We start from the raw sequence: 26,783 nt of genomic DNA, 5'->3' as shown, positions 1-26,783 counted from the left end.
GTGTCATATAGAGACAGAGTTACATCACATTTGTCATTGTCTGGTATACTATGAGATACGAGGCTGCTCTCATTGTCTATTGAGAGAGGGCTTTGGACCGTTGGCTGGAGTCATGAGATATAAGGATCAGAGATGCCTCGAGTTGTTTTTGCTAGAGCTGCGCAAATACGGGGAGAGTCTCTTGAGGAGTTCAGGCAGTGGGAGACATTCATAGAGGGAGATCACCGTCTTCTTTAGAGCAGGGACTCAGTAGCCAAATGAGCATGCTTCACAGTAGACTTCAGAGCCCACTTATACCATAGGTATATTAGTTGAAAGAGCCATTGATCTCGGGAGAGCTAGATGCCCACGTCTACGAGGGCGACCACGACATCGATGGAGGCTCCATCAAAGGATTAGGACTATTCTACCACGACATGGGAGATGCCCAATACGACTATTTACAGAGGCGGACATTGACGAATCTCTTCAGCGACCGATACAATACTTTCTCAGACAACACCTGATGCCGGGCATCCTTGGGCATTGATGATGATGATGATTTTAGTCTTTCACTTTACTTCATTTTTATTTTTGTACCCAAACATTGGATTACATCCACCAAGATTGTATTGATTTGGTCTCTTAGGTCATTTTGGCCTTTTGAAGACGTTTAATATAGCATTTCATTTCATTTTCTCTCTCTCAATTACAAAACCTTTCAGAGTTTTATTCTTTCTTTTCTCACTCTAGTCCTTGCACATCTCTTGTTAAGTAAAAAGAACCTTGTGTACGTGCGGAGCACTTATCCTGAGCTATGACCATCAACGCTTCCACTGCACCTAACAAATTATGCCATGCATATTGTTCTCTATCAAGATGGCCGACCTATAGCATTTGAAAGTCACAAGCACACGGACACGCAAACCCATTACTCCACACAAGAGAAGGAACTGTTGGCAGCCATCCTTGCTTTGAAAATTTGGCATCATTACCTCTATGATGTCTGCTTCATGGTATGTACTAACCACCATTCATTGAAATATCTCTGTGATTAGCTTGACCTTTGAGGTCGCAACGCTAGGTGGGCCGAGGTCAAACAAAAGTTCGACTTTGAGATATGCTATTGTAAGGTGCTATCAATGCAGTGGCAAATGCCCCTAGTAGGATCTCGGAGGTGAATGTTGTTTTGTTCATTGAAATCTAGACTGATTTCTTTCTCTCAAAGGGCATTGCCAGATAGATCCTCACTTTGGTGAGATTTGGCGACAAGTCAAAGAGGGATTATGTGGCCCGGAGCAATAGCAGTTCGGACGCCCGTTGTGGTTGGCTACGGGGAGAAAGGTCTCGACTTGGGTTGATGCTTCCACTTGATCAAATACTCGGGTAAGAAGCCTTTTGGGACCATTTGACCCTTTGATCAAGAACAGAATCTGGTTCCACTGGAATGTAACGAGTGGTATCCTCCAAACTTGGGACTTCCTCCAAAGCAACAACTTGGTGCTTACTAATGCCAAAATACAGTGTATGCCAAGGTGTTCCACGCTTGGAGCATCGTGACACTCAAACAAAATCTTATCATCCTCATCAACGAGCACACACACTTTGTCTTGCTTGAAAAGTGATCCACCACAATGGAATACTTTTCCACTATGCTACTTGGGGATCGGTAAGATCGTTGAAGAGCCATTTTCCTGGTGTTATAACCGAGGATATTGGTAAGAATAGCAATTGAAAATAAGGGGGGAAGCGTTACGTCCCTAAATATCAAGATGGGTGCCTAAGCTATGTCTGGCCAAGTGTGAACATGGCCCAATAGTTAGGGCACTTAAGGAACCCTATAAATAGGACCCTAGGCTCGATGGTGAGCTATCTTGTGTGATCACCACACTTGGACTCTAAGCCCTTGGCAACTCTACATGCACTTGTCTAGTGTGGGTTTGGTGGTATGGGACACTAGCCCATGTGGTAGAGGCTACCCGTTGGTTACAGGCTCCCATGCTCGGGGGTGAGCCCGTATTGGCTCTATGACTGAGAGGTGAGCCTGATGTCCGTCGCTACGCTCATTAATGCGTGAGTATGTTTTGTGTCATGTCATGTGTGCAGGATGGATCCAGCGAGGGACTAACACCCGGATACCAACTCCCATTACCGCAAACCTGGTACACATGCTGAGGGCCTATATTACATACTGCAGCAGCCACCTATACCCCAGGCACAACAGCCCCGACCTGCTACTTCTAGCTTATTTACCCACTCGATGGTAAAGGAAGCTATTCCCCGCCTCCAGCATAGTCGGTAGTCAACCACACGAACCTCTACAAGGTGAGCACCTCATATATGTAGCATATCCACGAGCCCCTTTCTTGCAAACTTGTTCAACAGGGCACTAATAGATGGTTTACTTTGCGAGTGGACGATGCACACCATTGTACCGATTCACAAAGCAGGCAATATGCTCGATCCAAGCAACTACATGACGATCATGGTAGGCCATATTTTGACCAAGCTATATGGTGCAATGCTTGAGCAGGAGCTCAGTTCTTATGTTGAGCGTGAGACTTACAATCACCAAAACAGGCGGGCTTCAGGATAGCTTTTTCAATTATTGACCATGTGTTTACTCTGAGGTGTATGATTTGATTAGGCAAGAGTGACCAAGAGGAAGCTCTATTGTTGCTTTGTGGACTTCCACAAAGCCTTTAATACAGTCCCACCCACGAGAGTGTCTCTTCTAGTGCTTCATGTTTCTGTGCTCCAAGAGGCTATTTCTTCGTCGAGAGATACATCTTCTGCAATTACTACTCCCAACCCAGTCACATTGTATTGTTGTATTCATTTCAAGTATGCTATTAGTCTTTTAGTTGCCTTGCTATGTGCCATTGAGTGAGAATTCTGTGTATATTTCACAAAGGAGCACCCACACTAGAGAGCACGACATAGTTCTCTTGCTACAGGTATTATCAGTGCATGAGGATTAAAGTATAATCTCATGTAGACATCGTTTGGACAATAAGGAAATCAAGGCCTTAGAGAGGCTTTGTCAGACCCCATCATGTAGTCAATCTTTCTCCTTCTCTCTTACATTCTCCTAAAATGATGTTTACCTTTTTATATCTCTCTCTATCTGTGTATGGCTTAAGGAACATTCTCTTAGTAAGAAAAAAACAAGTAGCTAAGTAACTAAGAAAAAAACTGTGTTTATTTTGTGTGTGAAATAATTTTCGTGTCAAAATTATCATCTGTTGCACCTCACACCTACGCAGCCCGCTCATGATGATTTCAATCTCCCATTAGTTGACCCTGCTCCTCACCCTCTACCTATCCCCTAAAGAATCTTTAGTCTATCCATAAAATGCCATTGTAAAAGAGCATTATAAGGTTGTGTCTTTCTAATATGTAGAGAGTTTTGAAAGGGTGTTACTTTCTTCCCTCTTTTTCATCAACATTATAAGCTCCTTTCGTCATATGTAGTGCAACATTCTTTCATGAATCCCCTTATTAAAGGTTGATGGTGTGCATAGTAGTATGTAATATAAGATGTCACAATTTTTTGAGATTTTTGTATCTAAACTTCAATAGTTTTATACAGATGGAGGTTTTGCAATCAATTGTGGAGGTCCAAACATTGAAATAAATCAAACTATTTTCAGCTCAAATAGTCAAAGTATTGGAGGTGCAAGTTATTTTCAAAGTGATGATGGAAGGTGGGGAGTAAGTAACATCGGTTTTCAATCTGATGAAGATGGTGCTTTTCCTACAATTGTTTCAACATCAAACATAATCCAAAATACACATGATCAAGAATTATACCAGACTGCCTTGGGTGCTCCGAGCTCCTTGGCATATTATGGCCTTACTATGCTCAATGGTGTATACAAGGTAGAGCTTCATTTTGCCGAAATTTCCATAACATCTGATGGCACTTGGAAAAGCCTCGGGCAAAGGTTATTTGACATTTTTATACAGGTGCTCTCTCTCTCTCTCTCTCTCTCTCTCTCTCTCTCTCTCTCTCTCTCTCTCTCTCTCTCTCTCTCCTTCTCCTTCATTTTATTTTTGTACCCAGTCATTGTATTAGATCCACCAAGATTGTATCAATATGGTCTCATAGGTCATTTTGGCCTTTTGAGGACATTTAATATAACATTTCATTTCATTTAATTTCTCTCTCTCTCTCTCTCTCTCTCTCTCTCTCTCTCTCTCTCTCTCTCTCTGGAACAACACTTGAGTAATTGGGCAAAGGACGAGGGTGTACGAGCAAAGGGTCAAGCCGGCTTCAGGAGGGGTTTCTCCACTCTTGATCAAATTCTGACACTCAGGGCCATCATTGAGGAGGGCAGAGCACATGGGAGATGGATCTATTGTAGCTTTGTGGATTTTCGCAAAGCATTTGACATGGTACCAAGAACTCGATTGATGCGCAGACTGCAGGAGATGGGGTTGCCCATAGAGGTGATTTGGGGGATTATGGCTTTGTATAGATCAGTGGTGGGACATGTACGCACTCCGGAAGGGGTATCTGATTTAGTTCACTCTACTATTGGAGTGAAACAGGGCTGCCCATTGTCTCCTACTCTATTTGGTATGTATGTTGATGAGGTGTCTATTTACATCGACAGAGAGGGTGACAGAGGTGCACAGCTGGCAGGGACGTGGATCCCATTGTTGCTATATGCTGATGATATTGTGCTGATATCTAACTCACCAGAAGGTATGCAACGACAATTGGATGCACTACGCAGTTTTGCAGAGGATAGTGGATTGTGTATAAACCTAGGTAAAACCAAGGTTATGGTGTTTAACACCACACCGCAATGGTTCAGGAGATCAGTACCTACTTTCAAATATGGTCAGGAGATTGTGGAGCATACTGATGCATACACTTACCTGGGGGTAGTCTTTATTGGGTCGAGATTTTCCTTGAGAAGAGCAGCAGAGACTAGACTAACTAGAGTTGGTGCGGCTCTGGGAGGAATGGAGAGGATGTGTTCGCAGGTTCAGTTCGAGGAACCTAGGACAAAGTTATGGCTCTTTGATACTTTGGTTGCCTCTACTATGTTATAAGGGGTGCAGGTTTGGGGACCTTCTATAGGCCAGGATGGTTGGAGGCGTATGGAGAAGCCCCTGGTATCTATGATCTCTCGGCTGATTAGAGCCAAGGCTTCCGTACCGCATGATATCATTCGAGCGGAATTAGCTGCCCCCCCTATGGAGATTGACGCGCTTACTAGATCAGTCTCCTTTGTACATAGTCTGTGGGATACTACCAGAGACAGATATGCCAAGGTGGCTCTAGAGTCCTCCAGACAATTAGCTCTTAATGGGGATACATCATGCTGGTATGCACAGATGGCATCATGGTTTCAGACACATGGTTTCACCATGGACACGTTGCCTCCTTTTCAATACTCTCTACAGGCACCCTTGAGGTCTTTGACGCGGGTAGAGAGTAACAGACTCATTCGTTAGGATCTGATCCAGCTGGACACGAGGAGGACATGGATAGAGCCAATACAGGAGTTGGGCACAAAGATGGCTTTTTATAGAGAGCATCTTCTCCACCTCACGGGAGATGGGTTTGTGATTCGACCTAGCTATATGGACACGCATCTTTCTCATGGTTTGCGTTGTGCCATTGGCCAGATACGCACGTCCTCACATTAGCTCGAGATTGAGACTGGCAAATTTAGAGGGACACAAGCAGATAGCAGGATATGCCATCTAGAGTCAGAGACAGAGGTACATTACATATGTCATTGCACAGTTTACTATGAGATACGAGACCGTTTTCATTGTCTATTCAAAGAAGGTTTTGGGCCTCTATCTAAGGTCATGAGTTATGAGGATCAGAGATGTCTTGGGCTATATCTACTTGAGCTACACAGGCATAGAGAAACTTTACTGAGGAGAGCTGAAGAGAGACAACCCCAACGACAGATCACAGATTTCTTTACACTAGAAATTATACACCCAAAAGAACAGACAGAGGAGCAACCAACAGTGGAGAGGTCTGCCCGCACTACTGGCATTCTCATAGACCAAGCATTGGAGCTAGGGAGATCTAGACGACCCCGATGGAGAAGAGGAGCTACACAGTTTCGAAGGAGGCTACAGCAAAGGATTCGAGCCACACTTTTTCGTCGTCGAGAGTGCAGATGAAGATGGATCTCTATGAAGATGGATCTCTAGTGGATAAGGGAGGGCTAGGGCGAGGGCGAGGGGAAGGGTTGGCAAGGGCGAGGGCGAGGGCGAGGGCATGGGACAGGGCGAGTTGCGTGGGAATAGGGAATAAGTTAGGGCCAGGGAAAGGGGAGGGCTAGGGTTTAAAATAGAGAGGGTGGTAGAGGAAGAAGAAGAGAGTTTTAACGTGCAGGAAACTATTCAGAGATCATAAAGATCAAGCATAGGAGTTGAACGCAAGACCTGCTATTGAGGAGGGTTTTTGGAGAGGAAAAGGAAATGGCAGAGCCAATCTTCCCCAAGTGGTTATAGAAAGACCATTATGGCAACAATTCATCAGGGTTAGGTTAGGTTAGGGTTTACTGGTATTTTCAAGGCACTCACAAGCCGAAAGAAGAATAAAGCAAAGGGAAGGAGTGAGAGGACAGTAGAAGCAATACACATCAAGTACGGGTACAATAACCTGCATAAATACCCCACTCAAGAATACTCATGCATTTATGCATAGTAAGAGAACTGAGTGTCATGAGACGCTATAGATCAAAGAATTATGTGCTTTGAAAAAGGCCTGAGTTGGGGTTGATGAGTTGGGGTTGAGGAGAATAGGTTATGCCCATACTAGAATCAATCCTACACACACAACACAAGGGATTTACAGAGGACAGAGATTGAAGACAGAGAGTGAAGGGTAGAGTTGATCCAATTCCAGAATCAAACCCATTGAGCTTAAAGAGTCTGCAGAAGGAGAGGGTGTAAGGAGAGGGTGTATGAGATAAGATAAAAAGAAACAGCAAGATACCGAAGATAGTGCTTCCGAAGTTATTTAAAGGTTCAGGAATCGGCGAAGCTCAACACTTGATTGTAGCTCGGTTGACCCTTGAGTGGCATCTTAAGCACGATAGCATTTGATCCGAGATAATTGACTAAAGGCAGCGGAACTCCTTCAAGAGTGGCTAATTGTACAGCTCTGTGGGGTAGAATCTCCATCACCTTATATGGTCCTTGTCATGCTGGGACCAACTTCTTTGCTTTTTTCAGAAACTTGGCCTGATAAAGTAGCACCAATGCTCCTTGCATTATTTGCGGCTTTCTGAGATGGCGATCATGCCAGGCTTTACGACGAAGCTGCTCTGCCTCTAGAGCCGGTGAAGCCAAACCTCGGCTTTCCTCCAAAAGGAGAAGACAAGAGACAGATGCCGACCCCAAATTTCCATTGGCACGAAGACTGCCCACTCGCGGGGATCCTCAGTTGAATTCGAAAGGTGCTATCGCTTCCAAACCGAATGCCAACTGAAATGGGGTGTGATTGGTTGTGGCTTTGAAAGAAGTTCGATATGCCCAAAGTGTACCATGGATAGCTTGAGCCCAAGTCGAGGGATGAAGATGACATGCTTTCTGCAGGAGTGCTATCAGAACCTTATTAGTGCTCTCTGCCTGCCCATTTGCTCTAGGGTAATAGAAACAAGATTTTCGGTGAAAAATCTTGTAGTTGGCCAGCAGTGTAGAAATTGTTTCATTCACAAAGTGACTACCCCTGTCACTGGTGATTTCCAAGGGACATCCAAACCTACACAAAATATTTTCGTAGAGAAACTTGGCTACCGTAGTGCCAGTGCAGTCCGTTGTTGCTAGTACCTCTGCCCACTTTGTTGTGTAGTCTGTAGCCACCAAGAGATACTTCCGATTGCCGGGTTGGGCAGAGGGAGTAATTGGTCCTACAAAATCTAGGGCCCATCTCTCAAAGGGTTGCCATGCCATAGAGACCTACAGAGGACGGTTTGACTATTTGCTTGGTTTAGGGCCACAGCGCTGACATACATCGCATACCTTTACATAGGCAATTGCATCGCGAAAAATATAGGGCCACCATAAGCCACACTGGAGAATCTTCTGTGCAGTAATATGACCAGGGTAATGGCCACTAGTGGGACCACTATGGGCATCCTCTAAAATATACTCGACTTCATGAGGGGAGACACAACGCTTCAGAGCACCATCCTGCCCTGATTTGTATAGCTGGCCCCTAATCAGAGTGAAAGGCCTAGACTTCAGCAACAGGCGTCTCTTCTGCAAGGGAGAAGCATTCTCTGGGTAGAGGCCAGTAGAAATCAGATGCAAAACATCGCCGTACCATTCCGGAGTGGTATCCACCTTAAAGAGACTGCTATCAGGAAAGTCGTCAGCAACCCGTGTTGCTTCTTCACCAGTGTGAACGCGAGAAAGGTGGTCGGCAAGGACATGATATTTGTCGGGCCTGAGTACCACTTCGAAATCGAACTCTTGAAATAAGAGTAGCCATCGCCATACTCTACCTGCAACCTGCGGCTTGTTGAGCAGATATCACAGGGCATGGTGATCAGTAATAACTGTGAAGGGGACCCCTAATAAGTAGTGCCGAAATTTTTGCAGAACATACACAATAGCTAAACCTTCCCTTTCTGTGGTGTTATAGCTGCACTCTGCCTTGGTGAGTAGGCGACTCGCATAGTGAACAGGGCGATCCAGGTTGTACTCCTTACTAGGTTGAGTCAGCACTGCACCCACAGCCAGTTGACTGGCATCTGTATGCACATGAAAGGTGAGAGACCAATCGGGAGCTACTAAGATAGGCGCTTTAGTGAGGCGTTTTTTAAGGTATGCAAAAGCTTCAGCCTCTGCCTTTGACCATTGAAAGGGAACAGCAGCACTGGTTGGGCGGGTTAGGGGTTGAGCCACCTATGCATACATGCGTATAAATCTGCGATGATAACCTGTGTGGCCTACAAAGCTCTGTACCCCTTTTGGGTTGATGGGAGGTGGTAACTTTAAAATTGCCACGATCTTCTCTGGGTCAAGCGCTAAACCTTTAGCAGACACCACATGGCCTAGAAGTGTGCCTTCAATAACCAAAAAATGACATTTGTTAGGATTTAGCTTTAGGCGTGCCTCTCTGTCCCTGAGGAAGACATTGAGAGCTGAGCGAGGTGTTCCTCTAGATTTTCCATTGGGGTTGAACATTGAGCACCTGAGAAGGTCGAAAAATCGTCCATGAAGATGCGAAGATGATCTGTAAGCAGAGGACAAAAGATGAGATATACCGCCCTATTGAAAGAAGGTGGGGTATTTTTCAACCCAAAAGACATTCGAGTGTAGATAAAAATACCCCAGGGATTCACAAAGGCCGTTTTCAGCTGATCACCTGGATGGATGCCCAACTGATTGTATCCACTAAACCCATCCATGAAACTGTACAATACACGCCCTGCTACATCTTCGAGTACACGCTCAGTGAAAGGTGTTGGGAAACCATATGGGATAGTTACCTTATTCAGAGCACGGTAATCTACGTACACACGGATTTTGTTGGACTTCTTCTTAGGCGCTATCACCATGGGTGATAACCACTCAGAGTGCTCCACAGGTACAATGATCCCTGCCTCTTGCATTTTTTCTAACTTTGACTTGTCCGCCTCAGCATACTTCGGGTTGAGCTTGTAAGCTCGGCCTCTGACAGGCTTATCCCCTTCAACCAGAGGGATAGTATGGACACCCAATTCTGGTGGGATCCCCTCCAAATCCTTGTAGGACCAAGCAAAAACATCTTTAAAAGAGTGTATGAAAGAGACTACTCGATTGAGTAATGCGGGAAGCTCCCATAACCAAGCTGCTAACAGTACGTGCTGAGGGTGGTCAGAATCTCCCAGGTTGACTTCTCTGACCGGTCCGGGGGTGTAGCTGGAGAGGGTGCTTCTGAAGATGAGAGGTGCGCTGCCTCCTGGAGCTTCAAGACATCATGTGCAAGTGTTTGATCGATTGGAAACTATGCATACTCTTCTTGTAACCATCCCCTGTGGGAGCTCCTCGAAGGGTAAATCTTCAGACCCAGACATGACAGAGTGCTTTTGTAGGGGGTCCGACTTGGGAGATGCTACAGGAAGGGGGAAATCTTTGGCGAGTGGATGTAGAGGAGATTTCTTCCCCCTTCGGTGATGTGTTATAGGTTCCCCAAGACCGAGGGCTTCCATCAGCGGGTCATTCGAAGCATGAGAATTTGGGACTGACACACTTACTTCTTCAATTGTTGTACTATCCGCTGTAGGACTTTGGACATCTATGTCCTCCTGAGGATTTTGAAGAGAGAGTGTTACCGGCGGCACAGGTGAGTTTTGAATAGAGACCATGTAGCATGGCATCAATGTGGTAGCTTCCAACCACTGTAGTAGCAGGTCCTCGTCAGATCTGTCAGGTGGGATGGGCTGCTCAAGGTCGGGATTGGACTGTACTGACAATGAGCTGTGATGAGCCACCGGATCCATCCCTCCTTCAAGCCGGATTGGTTCCATTTGGGAGCCGAGAGTATGTATCCACATGGCGTCGTTTCCCCAATCATGAAGTGCCTTAGTATTCCGCAACCATGGTCTACCAATCAGCAAAGGGAATCCTCCCTCCACCTGAGGAAGACTGACCACCACAAAATCCAAGCTAAATGTGAAGTCTTGTACCTTCAAAGGCACCTTCTCTACTATGCCCACAGGGTAGACTGTCCTCTGGTCTGCCAATGTAACAGTGAATGGAGCAGGGCGAGTAGGCTGCAGACCTAAGGCTAACATGGTAAATTCGGGCATTAGATTGATTCCAGACCCACCATCCACTATGACGCCTGAGAATTGATGCCCAAGAATAGATACAGTAAGACGTGGACTTTTATAGTTGGTGAGGGGAGCAGCTTGATATGAAATCATGTAGGACTCCAAGGGCTGCACAGGTAGGTGCCCGCCACTAGGCCCTGTACCAGGGTACAAAGACTGAATTATTGAGAGGGTGTCACTTCTAAGGGTTGCATCTAGCCGGAGCATCTCATAAAGAGACACTTGTTGAAAGGTGTTCTTCAAGATTGCTCCGTTGTGGGCCTAGCTCCTACAATCTGGGCCTCCTCGGAAACTGACCTGTTGCAAGTCAGCCACTGCTACCAGGAAGGCTCCATCAATGTCTGAAAGCATAGAGATGGGCCTATTCTTTGCACCACTTACGAGTGCGACATTTTGAACAGGTTTCGGAAGGGTTGGACAGGATGGTCCCGTTGGCAAACTTAAACCCAGGGCTGCTCTTTGTGCTCGAGTGAGCACCCCAGCAGGCTCTGCTGCTTGTTGTGGTTGAACTATATGTGTAGCAGGTGCTGGCTGAGGGGTGGTGTTCACTGTGATTATATTGATTTTCGGGAATGTAAACTCTTGTTGATTTTGATTCGGACCTGAAGATGAGGATGCCCTTTGTTTGGGACAATCTTTACTGTAGTGGTCCTTAGACTCCAGACAATGTCTGCAAGGAGGAGACCCTTCAGGTAAAGGACACTTACTTTGGTAATGGCCATATTCACCGCATCTGTAGCATAAGATTGGCCGATTAGACGGACGAAACGGGGGACGAGGTGGTCGCTGCTCTTGTTGTTGCATGGTGCTGGAGGCTGAGGTGTAGAAGCTTTGGGGAACTGAGGGAGTACTAGCATGATAAAAGCTGGGGGGTGCAAAGTTGTTGTGCATACCTTGCTGCATAGGGGGTGTTGTAAGCAGAGGAGGCAACAGGTTTTGATGGCCATAGGGTGAGACCATGTTGGATGCAGGTGCTAGCCCTTGTTGGAGAGAAGGACCTAGACTGTGTTGTATTTGCCGCAATCCTTTGATATAGTAACAATCCTTATCTTCGTGCCTAGATTTTTGGCAGAAGTGGCAATAAGCCCGAAGGGGACAGTCCTGTGGAGGATGTCCAGGAGAGCGACAAGAGCTACACCATACCATAGCTTTAGTCTCCTGCTGAGACCGAAGCTCTTCTAGTTCTCTCTTGATTTGATCCAAAGCCTCAAGGTGTGATGGTTTCTCTTGTCTCAGAGAGATTGATTTCTCTTCTTGGAGAGCGCGTTGTAGTTTGAGGGCTTCAAGTTCCCTGCGCAAGGAAGTCAAAGGATCAGCAGGACTACCTTCCGAGAACACAGAGGGAGTATCTACGTGAGGAGAGTTGTTGAACAGCTTCCTAGCCCCCTCTATCCTAATAGCAGTTGCAATGAATTCCTCGAGAGTGGCGTCGGGTCAGAGGCTCTCCCATAGTTTTTGTTGAGAGGTTTTTGAAAGCGCCTTCTCCACCCACTTCTTAACCATGAATTCACCGGTTTTCTGGGGAAGCTTGGCAACAGAGACTTGGTTTTGGTCATAAGCTCTGCAAAAGTCTCCTCTGGCTGGAGCACCATGTTGGCCAACTCATCCAACACTTTCTCTTGGTAGTCGCCCGGCCTGAAAGCTGCACAGAACTATTGTCTTAAGTCTGCCCAAGTTGCAAAATGATTCTTTGCAAACTGGCTGTACCATTTGTCTGCTAAGCCGTCCAAGGTGGATGGAAAAAGTACCAAATAAGCATCTTCCCTGTTAAGACCACGTCCTCTACAAAGAGATACGAACCTCCGTGCATGGTCGTCCTCATCTTCCGAGGAGAGTCCTTTGAAGGTGGGGAACTTGATGTTTACCTTGGCCAACACACTAGCCAACGCCTCCATGGCCCCTTGTTGAGCTTGTTGCTCAATAGCCTGCTGTAGCAGAATAGGAGAGAGCTTTACTGGAGAAGGTGATCTGGAAGATGTGGAACCGGATGAAGGAATGGGGGATGTCGTATGTGGAGGTATGGTTGATGAGGTTAATGGACTTCTACTAGATACCATAGGGCGTCTTCTGTTATAGTGCTTCAAAGGGCTCAGTAGTGCACTTTGACGCTCAACTGACCGCCTTGTATGTGTCATGCAATGAACAACACAGGTCTAACACAAAACAAGTGAGGATAGTGACTAGACCACCTGGTCCAGGACCAATGACTAGACCACCCAGCTGGCAGGACGAGGAGGGCTGGACCAACGCGAGGGCTAGACCAGGACCAAAGACCAAGGCCCAGGGACGAGGACTAGGACTTGGACCAGGGCGAGAGAGGACCAGACTTATAGACTATCTACACAGTGTAAGCAAGTGTGCGGAGCCAGGTAACAACCGATTAGCTTCACGATTTTATCTCCACAAGAGTGAGACTTCCTTTGAGGTCCCACCGTGATCGCCAAAATGAGAGCACCTGTAGCACGGATAATGTGTCGTGCTCTCTACAGTGGGTGGTCCTCAGTGCAATGTGCGTGACAATCTCACTCAAACAAACTGAACAGAAAAGGAAACCATAGACATCAACAAAGCTCACAAAGACACAACAGCAGACCAGAACATATGACTTGACTATCTCAAAGACTGCACACTCAGCTCCAAGCCAGGACTCACAGGTACAAGGGGGTCGAGGCTCAGATGTGCCGGGATGGTGAAGACGTGCTCTGTGTAAAGACCCACTCTAGACGACTACGTACAAGATCATCCCACTGGCCCAAAACGACTACTCATATGTACAATCATCAAGAGCCATCAACGGCTCATAAAGAACATCATCTAAGTCTATCCCCACTAGGTGGCGGTGGTGATCTGGCCACAATGTCCACTAGACCACCCTGTCCCTGCCACGTGTCTCTACCCAAAGAGACCGTCTAGTGTGAACCGACCAGACCAAAGACCAACTGACCAAAGCCCAACTGTAAACTACTGTCCTGTGAAAGTGACACTGTAGCCTGCTACAGAGGGTCGAGCACATGGCAGACGGATATATTGCAGCTTTGTGGACTTCCGCAAAGCTTTTGACACAGTAGAGAGGGCCAGATTGATGCGCCGACTTATGGAATTGGGGGTACCCACAGAACTAATATGGGGGATTATGGCATTGTACAGTTCAGTTATGGGTCATGTACGCACACCGAAGGGGATATCTGACATAGTTCACTCCACTATCGGAGTAAAACAGGGATGCCCATTGTCCTCTACTTTATTTGGTATGTATGTTGATGAGGTCTCTGATTATATTGACAGATGAGGAGATAGAGGTGCTCAGCTTGCAGGGACATGGATCCCACTTTTATTTGTATGCTGACGATATCGTGTTGATATCAGACTCACTAGAGGGTATGCAGAGACATTTGGACGCATTGCATAGTTTTGCAGGGGATAGTGGATTCTCTGTCAACCTTGGTAAAACAAAGGTCATGGTATTTAATACCACGCCCTAATGGGTCAGGAGATCAACACCTACATTCACATATGGTCAGGATAGTATGGAGTACACGGATGCATACACATATCTTGGGGTGGTCTTTAGTGGACCAAGGTTCACACTGAGAGTGGCAGGAGACACTAAATTGACTCGTGCCTATGCAGCCCTAGGCGGTCTAGAGAGGATTTGTTCGCAGGTTCAGTTCCAGGAACCTCGAACAAATCTCTGGCTCTGTGACACTTTGGTCGCTTCAGTTATGCACTATGAGGTTCAGGTTTGGGGACCATCTGTTGACAGTGCTGGATAAAGTAATATGGAGAGGCCCTTGGTATCTATGATTTCTAGGCTGATTAGAGCCAAGGCCTCAGTTCCACATGACATCATACGAGCGGAGCTGGCTGCCCCACCTATGGAGATTGAGGCACTTACCAGATCAGTATCATTTGTACACAGCTTATGGGACACCACCAGGGACAGATATGCTAGGCTTGCTCTTGAGTCGTCCAGACAGCTGGCATAAAGGGAGATACATCATGTTGGTATGCTCAGATGAGCTCATGGTTTCAGAGGCATGATTTCAGCATGGACAGGCTGCCCCTTTCCAGTATTCTCTTGATGCACCATCTTTGGCTCTTACACAGATGGAGATTACTAGACTCACTTGGCAGGATCTTATCCAGTTTGATACTAGGAGGACATGGATAGAGCCATCACGGGAGCTGGGTTCGAAGAGGGCTTTCTATAGAGAGCATCTTCTTGTAGCGCGGATAATGTGTCGTGCTCTCTACAGTGTGGGTGCCCCTCAATGCAATGTGCGTGACAATCTCACTCAAACAAATAGAAACTCTCTCAAACAGAATGAAACACAGAAACAATGGATAACAACAGAGACACAACAGTGGACCAGAACATGTGGACTCGACTAGCTCAAAGAACCATGTACAGACTCTGGCGTGGCAGCACACTCAGCTCCAGCCCAGGACTCACAGGTACAAATGGGGGTGTCGAGGCTCAGATGTGCAGGGATGGTGAAGCAGTGCTCTGTGCAAGACTCGCTGCTCTCGACGACGATGCTGGACCAAAGGTGAAGCCCATGATGATAATGACCCAACGGCTCATAAATGTCAGCCACCTAAGCCAATCTCCAAAGTGAGTGGTGGTGGTGACCTGGCCACGATGTCCACTAGACCACCGTCCGTATCCTACCATGTGTCACTGCCTAGCCCAGCCCAGCCCACAGAGTCCGTCTAGAGTCCGACTAGTGTGAACCAGGCCAGACCAACCGTACTAACTGAGTGTCCTGTGAAAGTGACACTGAAGCCTGCTACAGGTTGCCCGCCACAAGACCGCTCACCGTCTCGGTGAGAGGAAATATTGAAAAACTAGGAGATACTGAAAAAATGTGAAATAAAACCAATCGGTACTGCATGTATATCTTTCTTGAAGCAGGTGCTTGGCCCACCCATGCAAGAAATGATTGCAGCTGGCAAGAGAATTCAACTTTGGAGGAGGAGGTTTCTTTGCTCGATCACAACACAGGATGGGGGATTCTTATGCAGAGATGATGACAAAGAATTTAAAGAAGTTCCAAGTAGAGTGTGAAGAGCTGCAGCAAACTCTTGGCACTTCTCAAGCTGAAAACCAATGAAGTGTAGTCGCTCTAAAGGAGGCATATGAGAGGCTCTTGAAGGAGTTGCAGAGGCCAGTCGTAGTTGTTGAGGAAGAGCATGAAGGGTTCACAAAGCAGATTGAAATGCAGACTCCTTGACGAGAATTTTTGGGTTGCAAAGGGAGCTTGAGGCTACTGAAGATGATCCCGTTTCTTGTTTCTGATACCTACTCTGTGGGTTCTGAAGATGGAAGAATCAAGTTCAGCGCCTCAGGAAATTCAATTAAATGTAAAACTTCTGGCTGATCCATCTCCAGTAACATGCCGGTAACTTTTCCTGTGCGATCCTGTTCTAAATGATCTACAAGTGGATACAGCTTCTCGCCCAACATCAATCTCTCTTGTTAAGGAGGAGCTGATGCTAAGGCTGATGCCAAAGCTGCAATCGGCATAAAGCTTGTATCAGATGTGCTCGAAGGCATTCCATCCATTTCATAGCTATTGGCTCCTTAAAGAGATACTTCCTAGCCATTCCTAGACGTCTGAGATTAGCGTAGTGGCCGGTTCCGCCACGAGAAATCATCTGCTGAGGCAGAAACGGTTGCTGCTGAGGCTGGGTTTATTAGATAGGGCAGGGGTGGGCAAGGGCGAGGGGGAAGGGGCGAGGGGCTAGGGACTAGGGACTAGGGACTAGGGACTAGGGGCGAGGGGCTAGGGGCTAGGGGCTAGGGACTAGGGGCGAGGGGCAAGGGACTAGGGGCTAGGGACTAGGGACTAGGGGCTAGGGGCTAGGGGCGAGGGGCGAGGGACTAGAGGCTAGGGACTAGGGGCGAGGGGCTAGGGGCTAGGGACTAGGGACTAGGGACTAGGGGCTAGGGGCGAGGGACTAGAGACCAGGGACGAGGGGCGAGGGACTAGGGACCAAGGACCAGGGGCCAGGGACTAGGGACGAGGGACGAGGGGCTAGGGACTAGGGACGAGGGACTAGGGGCTAGGGACTAGGGGCGAGGGACTAGAGGCGAGGGGCGAGGGACTAGGGGCTAGGGACTAGGGGCGAGGGACTAGAGGCTAGGGACTAGGGGCTAGGGACTAGGGGCGAGGGACTAGGGGCTAGGGACTAGGGGCTAGGGGCGAGGGGCGAGGGGGAAAGGGGGGCGAGGGCGAGGGGGAGAGGGGGAGGGTAGGGCGAGGGGAGGTGGAGGGATTAGCTCGAGGGTGAGGGTAGGGGCGAGGGCGAGGGGGAGAGGGGGAGGGGAGGGGGAGGGATTAGCTCAAGGGTGAGGGGGAGATGGGAAGGGTAGGGTGATGGGTAGGGTGCAAATAAAGAGCACGCAGCTATCATGAGCAAGAGAGATATCATGATCTTGGAATTCATCTTGTAGGACGGGTTCGGTGAAGGGAGTTTGCTAGACACAGAGGAGAGCTTTGTTCTGGTCTGAGAAGCAGACACCAAAGGGGTTGATGTTTGAAGGGGAGTGAACTGCTGTAGAAGAGATTTCTTACTACTTTTATGCTTCTTCATAGGCTCAGGTGGCACATTAGATTGAGTTGCTGTGGAATCATTTGAAGAGGGTGTTCCTTCAGGCAAAGAGTGAATAGAGACTCCATAACAAGGCATAGATTTGGTAGCCTCCAACCACTCTAGCAAGTCTTCATCTGACCCATCCGGCGGAGTAGGTTGTTCCAGTTCGGGATTGGACTCCATGGACAGGGAACTATGATGCACCACCGGATCCATTCAACCTTCAAGGTGAATCGGTTGCATTGGGGAGCCAGGGGTTCGTATCCACATTGCATCGTTTCCCCAATCATGTAGTGCTTTCGTGTGTCATAGCCATGGTCTGCCAATGAGCAATGGGAAGCCGCCTTCTACCTGGGGAAGGCGAACCACCACAAAATCCAAGCTGAATGTGAAATCTTGAACCTGCAGAGGCACCTTTTCTACAATGCCCAAGGGGTAGACAGTCCTCTGGTCGGCCAAAGTCACTGTGAATGGGGCAGGCCTAGTGGGCTGGAGATCCAATGCCAGCATAGTGAATTCAGGCATCAGGTTGATACCCGACCCACCATCTACTATGACCCCTGAGAATTCGCGGCTCATAATAGAAATGGTTAGACGCGGACTCCTGTAATCAGTAAGTGAAGCTTCGGGATAGGATATCATGTAGGATTCGGAGGGCTGCACTGGGAGGTGTCCACCACTAGACCCTGCACCAGGGTACAGAGATTGAATGATGGCAAGGGTGTCACTTCGAAAATTTGCATCAAGTCGAAGCATGTCATACAATGACACTTGCTGAAAGGTATTCCTCAATATAGTCTCTGCTGTAGGTTTTCTCTTGGGATCAGTGTCTTCTCCGTTTCCTTGATCTTTTGTAAGTCAGCAACTGCTTCTAAGAAAGCCCCATCAATATCGGAGAGCATAGTAAAAGATCCTTTCTTAGCACTAGGAGATGGCATGTCAGCTGCTGGAGGAGGTGTGGGCATTGGGGAGGAAAGGGCTATACCTGCTGGAAGATTGAGGCCGAGGGCTGCCCTCTGAGCTCGTGTGAGGACACCAGCTGGCTCCTCTACCAGCTGCAACTTGTCTTGAGAGGCAATCATATGGGCAGAAAGTGGTGGCTTGGGGTTGGTACTAACTGCTATCAAATTGATCTTGGGAAAGGTGAATTCAGGTTGGCTCTGACTTGGGCTTGCAGAGGTAGAGGCGCGTTGTTTTGGACAATCCTTAGTGTAGTGATCCTGAGCCTCAGGGCAAAGTTGGCACGGAGGAGAGCCTTCTGGCAGAGGGCATTTGCTCTGATAATGCCCATACTCTCCACATCTGTAGCATAAAATGGGCCGATTGGAGGGACGGAACGGCGGACGAGGTGGTTGTTGCATGGAGTTTGAGGGTGACGTGTAGAAGCTCTGAGGGGTTGAGGGAGCATTAGCATGATAAAAATTGGGAGATGCGAAGTTGTTGTGCATACCTTGCATAGGAGGTGTTGTCAGCAGAGGTGGCATAGGGTGTTGATGACCATAGGGTGAAACTATGTTGGATGTAGGTGTCAACCCTTGTTGAAGGTTGGGGGCAAGGCTCTGTTGTAGTTGCCGCATTTCCTTCAGATAATGGCACTCTTTGTCATCATGGCCAGCCTTCTCGCAGAAATGGCAGTAAGCTCGAAGTGGGCAGTCCTGAGAAGGATGCCCTGGAGATCGACATGAGCTACACCATACCATAGCCTTAGTCTCCTGCTGAGACCTGAGCTCTTCTAGCTCTCTTTTAAGTTGATCATAAGCCTCTTGATGTGGGGGCTTCTCCTGTCTAAGAGAGAAGGATCTCTCTTCCTGAAGGGCCCGCTGTAACTTTAGGGCTTCCAGTTCCCTGCGTAAAGAAGTCAAGGGGTCTGATGGACTGTCCACGAGTGCAGGGGCAGTTTCTACCTGAGGAGAGTCAGTGAACAGCTTCCTAGCTCCCTCTATTCTAGTAGCAGCAGCAACAAAGTCCTCCAGACTGGCTTCAGGACGGAGACTTTCTCTGAGCTTTTGTTGAGAAGTCTTAGGCAGAGCCTTCTCTACCCACTTCTTCACCATAAATTCTCCTGGTTGCTGAGGCAGCTTGGCGACCAGGGACTTTGTTCTGGTCATGAACTCGGAAAATGTCTCCTTGGGCTGGAGCAACAGGTTGGCCAACTCATCTAGAATCTTTTCTTGATAATCCCCAGGTCAGAAAGCTTCACAGAACTGCTGTCTTAACATAGTCCAAGTAGCAAAGTGGTTTTCAGCAAACTGACTGTACCATTTATCTGCAAGACCATCCAAGGTGGACGGAAAGAGCACAAGGTAGGCGTCTTCTCTTTTGAGGCCACGACCTCTGCAAAGAGAAACAAACCTCCGAGCATGGTCATCAGCATCCTCTGTGGAGAGACCCTTGAAGGTAGGGAACTTGATGTTCACCTTGGCCAGAACACTAGTGAGCTCCTCCATGGCCTCTTGCTCCTGAGCCTATTGCTCACTAGCTTGCTGTAACAAAATGGGGGAGAGCCTTACCGGAGAAGGTGACCTGGAGGAGGATGTAGAACCGGTTGAAGGAATGGAGGGAGCTGTATGTGTAGGTATGGGTGATGGTGTTAATATACTTCCACTGGGTACCAAAGGTTGGCGTCGTCTGTGGTAGTACTTCTGGGGGCTCAGTAGTGCGCTTTGACGCTCTAATGATCGCCTTGTATGTGTCATGCAGTAACCACCACCCCAACCAAGCTTTGGGCAAGAAGAACTTCACCTGGTTGAACAGTGGACCAAGCGAGTGACTAGACCAACTAGCCTAGTAGACCAAGCGAGTGACTAGACCAACTGGCCTAGACCAGGACGAGAAGGACTAGACCAGGGACGAGGAGGACTAGACCAGGGACGAGGACTGGGTGGACCAGGGCAAGAGAGGACCAGCAAGGTGAGAGACTAGACCAGCTAGATTAAGCTGTCTAGGGTGAAACTAGACCAGACCAGCACAGGCGAGACAAAGAAAAACCAGCTAGCTGCTTTACTTGTACTCAACAGAGAGTGAGACTTCAATTGAGGTCCCACCGTGATCGCCAAAATGAGAGCACCTGTAGCGCGGATAATGTGTCGTGCTCTCTACAGTGTGGGTGCCCCTTAGTGCAATGTGCGTGACAATCTCACTCAAACAAATGGAAACTCTCTCAAACAGAATGAAACACAGAAACAATGGATAACAACAGAGACACAACAGTGGACCAGAACATTTAGACTCGACTAGCTCAAAGAACCATGTACAGACTCTGGCGTGGCAGCACACTCAGCTCCAGCCCAGGACTCACAGGTACAAATGGGGGTGTCGAGGCTCAGATGTGCAAGGATGGTGAAGCAGTGCTCTGTGCAAGACTCGCTGCTCTCGACGACGATGCTGGACAAAAGGTGAAGCCCATGATGATAATGACCCAACGGCTCATAAATGTCAGCCACCTAAGCCAATCTCCAAAGTGAGTGGTGGTGGTGACCTGGCCACGATGTCCACTAGACCACCGTCCGTATCCTACCACGTGTCACTGCCCAGCCCACAGAGTCCGTCCAGTGTCCGACTAGTGTGAACCAGGCCAGACCAACCGTACTAACTGAGTGTCCTGTGAAAGTGACATTGTAGCCTGCTACACTTCTCCAACTCACGACAGACGGATTTGTCACACGGCCCAGCTACATGGACACACATCTATCTCATGGGTTACGATGTGCCATAGGCCAGATACACACATCTTCACACCTGCTTGGGATTGAGACGGGTAGATTCAGAGGCATACCAGCAGACAGTAGGATATGTCAGTTATGCCATGCAGAGCCATAGACAGAGCTTCACTACAAATGTCACTGCACAGTCTACTATGAGATATGGGGACGCTTTCACTGCTTATTTAGAGATGGTTTTGACTCATTAGATAGAGTCATGAGATATCAGGATCAGAGATGTCTCTGATTATTTCTACTTGAGATACAGAGACATAGAGACTCTCTATTGAGAGGGCATAGACAGAGACAGTCCCAGAGACGCATCTCAAATTTCTTCAATCTGAGTACCACAGAGGCAAAGGGGCCACCACCACCACAGAGCTCGGTTCCCACCCATACACACATCAGTGGTACTCTCATTGACCGAGCTAGAGAGTTGGGGAGATCGAGATGACCACGATTGAGGAGGGGAGCCACGCAGCACCGACAGAGATTGCGGCAGAGGATCCACAGGATTCTAGCACAACACCCAGAGTGTCAATCAGGATAGACTTCACGCTACTGTTATATTGTATCATAGTGACACTTATCCCCATTTTGTACCTTTGTGGCATTATACCATTGCTCAGCTTACCAGCCACCCATAAGAGTCGGTAGCACTCCTATCTCAGTTTCTAGTTTGTAGTTTTCTTTGTTTGTACCCTTACTTGGTACTAGACTCACCATTGTAATCAGTTTGGTCTCATAGGTCAATTTGGCCTTTTGAGACGTTAATATATCATTTCATTTCATTTCTCTCTCTCTCTCTCTCTCTCTCTCTCTCTCTCTCTCTCTCTCTCTCTCTCTCTCTCTCTCTTTCAACTCCTCGTTGGCTAGATGGACCCCGGAATAACTTCAGCAGTCCACTCTTTTGATCATAACTTCTTCATCCGAACTCCGATTTGGGTGATCTATAGCCTCAATCGAAGAGCACGAAGTCCTCTACGCATTGATGTAAAGACAAAAATTTTCAAAGTTATGGAAGGCATTTCTGTAGCAGCATTTCCGAAGTGAATAGGTTCAACAAAATTGATTCTCATCTCCTATTTTACATACAATGTCTTCCGGCACTCGCAAGGGTTCTTCTTCTTCAACAAGGTCCACAACCATTGTGGAAAATGATCCAAAATCTCCTAAGTGTGGAGATAGCAACACAACCACCCAACCAACGACATCGGAAACCATGATCATGGCGTACTTGGTATCATTGCAAGAGAACGTAAACAAACAAGGCGAAGACTTACAAGCACTTGCAATGGAGAATGGCACACTAAGGATACTTGTGGTTGAGAATGAGAATCTCAAGAGGACACTTGAGATGCAAACAACACGTTTGATGCAACTTGAAGAGGAAGTCAAGGAATGTAAACGCTCTCTTGTGGACTTGAATGCTTTGAAGGAGCGGATGAGCAAAGTAGAGCATGACCATGTATTGAAAGAGGAGAAATTTGACACTATGAGCTGAGATGTATGCGACATGAAAAATGTATGCACAAACAAGTCTTGGGCTGATGTATGTGGTAGCAATGTGGTTTCTAATTCCTCACTCATGCAAGCTATGGTTCAAACAAAGAATGTTGAGAATGTGGATGTGGAGGAGTTGAAGGAACGGGAGCGACGTTCCAAGAACATTGTTATTCGTGGAATTCCCGAAGAGAAGTTAGAGACACCTCCTTCTCTTGCCATTGTTATTGAAGATTTCTTCAAAACCCACTTTGGCATGTCCGGAATTATGGTCTATGGAGCACATAGAGTGGAGAAGCAAGGAGCTCCTCGCTCGGGAGAACGGCCAATTGTATGCACCATGCCGGATGAGACCAAGCGAAAGATTATCCTTGATAATAGTTGGATCTATTTGAGGGATACAAAATGTTTTGTATGTGAAGATCGCACTATTAAGCAACAAAATATGCGTCGCAAGGCATATGAGGAAAAGAATAATAAAAACAAGGAGATCTCTCATGAAGAAAATGTGCCCAAGGAGGAGGCAAGTCTCTCAAGAAAATAGGGATGCGTGACCTATGAGACCGAGTTACAATTGAAAACATGCTTTTGGAATTGTAATGAATACCCATGGAATGCGGGGGTTGGCATTGATGAACTAACAAGCAAAGCCGATGTTGTACTTCTTGTTGAAACTTGGGAGCATGATACACAAAGGATTAACTGCTTGGAGGATTACAATGTACATTCATTGATGTGGTCAAAGAATCTCAAGCAACGAAGAGGACAGGGAGGGTTAGCATGTATGGTTAAGAAAGGATTGGAAGATTTTGTATCAATTGTGAAAGATGACAAGTACAAACATTATGTATGGCTGAAAATTATGACACCAAAAAGAGCACCCATTTTTGTAGCCGGTTGCTACATTCCTCATCATGATTCTCCCTTTTATGCTTGTATGGATAGAGATCAACCATTTTCTGATTTGGAAGAGGACATTGCTTATTTCAAAGGTGAAGGTGATGTTATTGTATTTGGGGATATGAATGCTCGCACAAAAACATTGCAACATGATACTCAACAATTTGATATGCCATACATTTCAAGGGAGTTGGAGGAAGTTCACTTGTATGATCGTACTTCAATGGATGAGAAAGAGCCGGATCACTATGGAAAGTTACTTTTACACATGTGTAATAGCACGGGTATGCTCATTGCCAATGGTGTATCTTTGTGGAGTGGAACCAATGGATTTACATGTAGGAGACATAATAGGGATAGTGTGATTGACTATATGCTACTCTCTGAAGCCATCATGTATCGCATAAAGAGTTTTATGTTTGGTCAATGGACCCCGGAATCCGACCATCGCACCTTATGTATTGACCTTTCATGTGGAGAAGCAACTAAGCATGATAATCTCAGCCAAAGGAAAGAGAAGTTATCACTATGTATGAATTTCAAACGGGCACCAATGTATATTGAAATGGTTGAGCAAAAATTATGGATGACAAAGCTTCAATGTGATGCACCATTGGAAACTAAATGGGAAGCTTTCAAGAAAGCTATTTGTTCTTGTGCGGAAGAATGCTTTGCCATAAAGCATCTCCATGGTATCAACAAAGATAGATCACGCAAAAGGTGGTTTGATAAAGAATATCAAGATGCTCGAAAGTCCTTGATAAAGCTTGATGCAACTATGGACAGAGACAACTATCAAAGTCATTTGCATACATACAAGGCATTGATTCAAAAGAAAAGAAGAAGATGGGAAGTAAAGCAACAAGAATTTCAAGTCCAAGAAAAGGCACATGCATGTGGAAGATTTTGGAGAAACTTGAGAGGCAAGCGGGTTGAGAATTTTGGTAACTTGAGTCTAGTGGATATGTACACACATTGTAGGCAATTATATGAGCAAGCAAATACTGAAAAAATGCCATTTTATGGTTCACTCCCATGTATGCCGTCTTTTTTTACTATTGAGGATGTATGCGGTGGGCTTGAAAAGTTGGCCACTCGCAAAGCGGGAGATCTTCAAGGTATCAAACCAGAGATGATCAAATGGACGGGAGATTTTACCCATGAGTGGATGTGTGATATGTTCAACCTTGCACTTCAACATGGTATGCCTTATGATTGGAGTACTAATTGGGTTAAGCCTTTGCATAAAGAAGGGGATGTAAAGAATGTAAGCAACTACCAGACTATAATGATTGGGTCTCTTATGGCAAAGTTGTTTGGGTGCATAATGGAGATGAAATTGAGTGATTGGGCTGAAGAGAATGACAAGCGTGCAAAGGGACAAGCAGGTTTTCGTCGATGCTATAGCACCATTGATCATCTTGTCACTCTTCGTGTTCTCATGGAGGAAAGTCGGTTGAAAGGCAAGCGATTATATTGTTGTTTTGTGGACTTTAAGAAAGCCTTTGATATGATTCCACGTAACAATTTGTGGAGAAGGATGGAAGAACTCCAAGTGCCAAGTGAGTTTATGCTTGCGGTTTCTCGAATCTATGAGAAGGTGATTTGTCAATTGCGCATGGAAAGAGAAATTTCAGAAATTTTTGTAAGCACTATTGGGGTTAAACAAGGATTTCCATTGTCACCAACTCTCTTTGGTCTATGCATCGATCAATTGGAACAAATGGTACTTGACTTTATGCAAGAAGAAGGCATTGAAGAGGTCACTATTTGCAATGCGGTAATCATGCTTTTGTTGTATGCGGATAATGTAGTGCTTCTAGCACACACTTTAGAAGATGCACAAAAGCTTATGGTTGTCCTTGAGAACTTTTGCTTGCATAGTGGGCTAATTGTAAATGAATCCAAAACAAAGGTTATGCTTGTGAAAACCAACCATAAGGAGAAGCCATGCATTGTGTACAACAACGAGACACTTGAAGTTGTTGAGAGCTTTAAGTACCTTGGCCTTGAGGTTCCATCCAATCACAAGTGGCATGAATGTGCTATGCGTCGTTTGGAAGCGGGAAAGAGAGCATATTATGCATTTGAGAACATGTGTAATGCGGGAAACATCAAGTGTTGGGTTCTCAAGAAGTATCGTTTTGATGCATTGGTGACACCGGTTCTTCTTTATGGAGTTGAAGTGTGGGGCGGGAGCATCTCAAAGTCTACTTGGAAAGAGTTTGAGAATGTCCAAAAGCGTTTTCTTACAAACTTTCTCCAAGTTAAGACACAAACACCATATATGCTCCTACTTCTTGAGTTGGGATCTCTTCCAATTGAGGTTATGGGCATGGAAAGGGTTGTGGAGTACATGATATAGATGCGTCAAAACCCTTCACATCGACTTCCTACAATTGCATGGGAAGCAAGCAAAAAAGTTCAAAAGACGCATAAAAGCAAGATCTTGAGCACGGGATGGATGCAAGACATAAAGAAGTGGTTTGGGAGATGGGATGCATTACACTTGCTACATGATGCTTCAATTGACTCTCAAGTGAATGAAGCTTTTCTACAACGCCAATGTATTACGGCTTGGGAGAAATCCGGTGGGTCACGCTTCATACATTACACCACCTATATTGCCCCCAACTACAAAACCATGTTCTTCGCTGAGAGAGGAAACCGTACTCACACTTACATGCTTGAGCCTATTCCCTTGTCCGCGATACGCACTATCGCAGCAATTCGGCTTAGCTCCCATTTCCTTCGATGCGAGATAGGGCGTTGGGGCAATGGAGAAGAGTCAAATCGATTGTGCACATTATGGTCACTGCAAGTTCGAGAGTCTGAGTACCACACACTACTAGAGTGCTCAGCTTTTGATCACATCCGAACTTACTTCTCTCACATTTTCAGCCATAACTTAGACCTACACACTTTCCTCTCCGAGCCAAAGTGTGGGCTCTCCATTGCGACTCTCATCACTACAATTTTGGAGCATCGAGTCACTCATCAGCCATACACATACTACATCACATGTAACTTTGGTCCCATAGGTCATATTTGACCTCCGAGGACGATAATAAAATCTCTCTCTCTCTCTCTCTCTCTCTCTCTCTCTCTCTCTCTCTCTCTCTCTCTTAGACAGTCTTCTACGACACTTCAGATGAGATGCTTAGAGAGCTGGATGTGGGTGAGTTGAGACTTGACAGATGCTCAGATGACAGAGAGCAGACAGAGTATGGGAGATACCTCATGGAAATGACGAATACACATGGATTAGCCATACTTAATGGCTTACAGCGATCTC

At 46.6% G+C, this 26,783-nt stretch overlaps 1 protein-coding gene across 1 annotated transcript in view; it reads left to right on the top strand.

Annotated features, from left to right (window-relative positions):
• Positions 1-26,783, top strand: part of LOC147453064 (putative LRR receptor-like serine/threonine-protein kinase At1g56140) — a 120,908-nt gene that overhangs the window by 88,376 nt on the left and 5,749 nt on the right. Inside the window, exon 6 of the mRNA XM_086518568.1 lies at positions 3,572-3,948. Within this exon, the coding sequence (XP_086374694.1) occupies positions 3,572-3,948 (377 nt within the window). The remainder of the gene's footprint in view (positions 1-3,571; positions 3,949-26,783) is intronic.

The sequence above is a fragment of the Adiantum capillus-veneris genome, chromosome 8 (genome assembly GCF_014529385.1).
Source record: "Adiantum capillus-veneris isolate H3 chromosome 8, ASM1452938v2, whole genome shotgun sequence".
NCBI classification, from domain to species: Eukaryota; Viridiplantae; Streptophyta; class Polypodiopsida; order Polypodiales; family Pteridaceae; genus Adiantum; species Adiantum capillus-veneris.
This window is presented reverse-complemented; position numbering and strand designations above follow the sequence as displayed.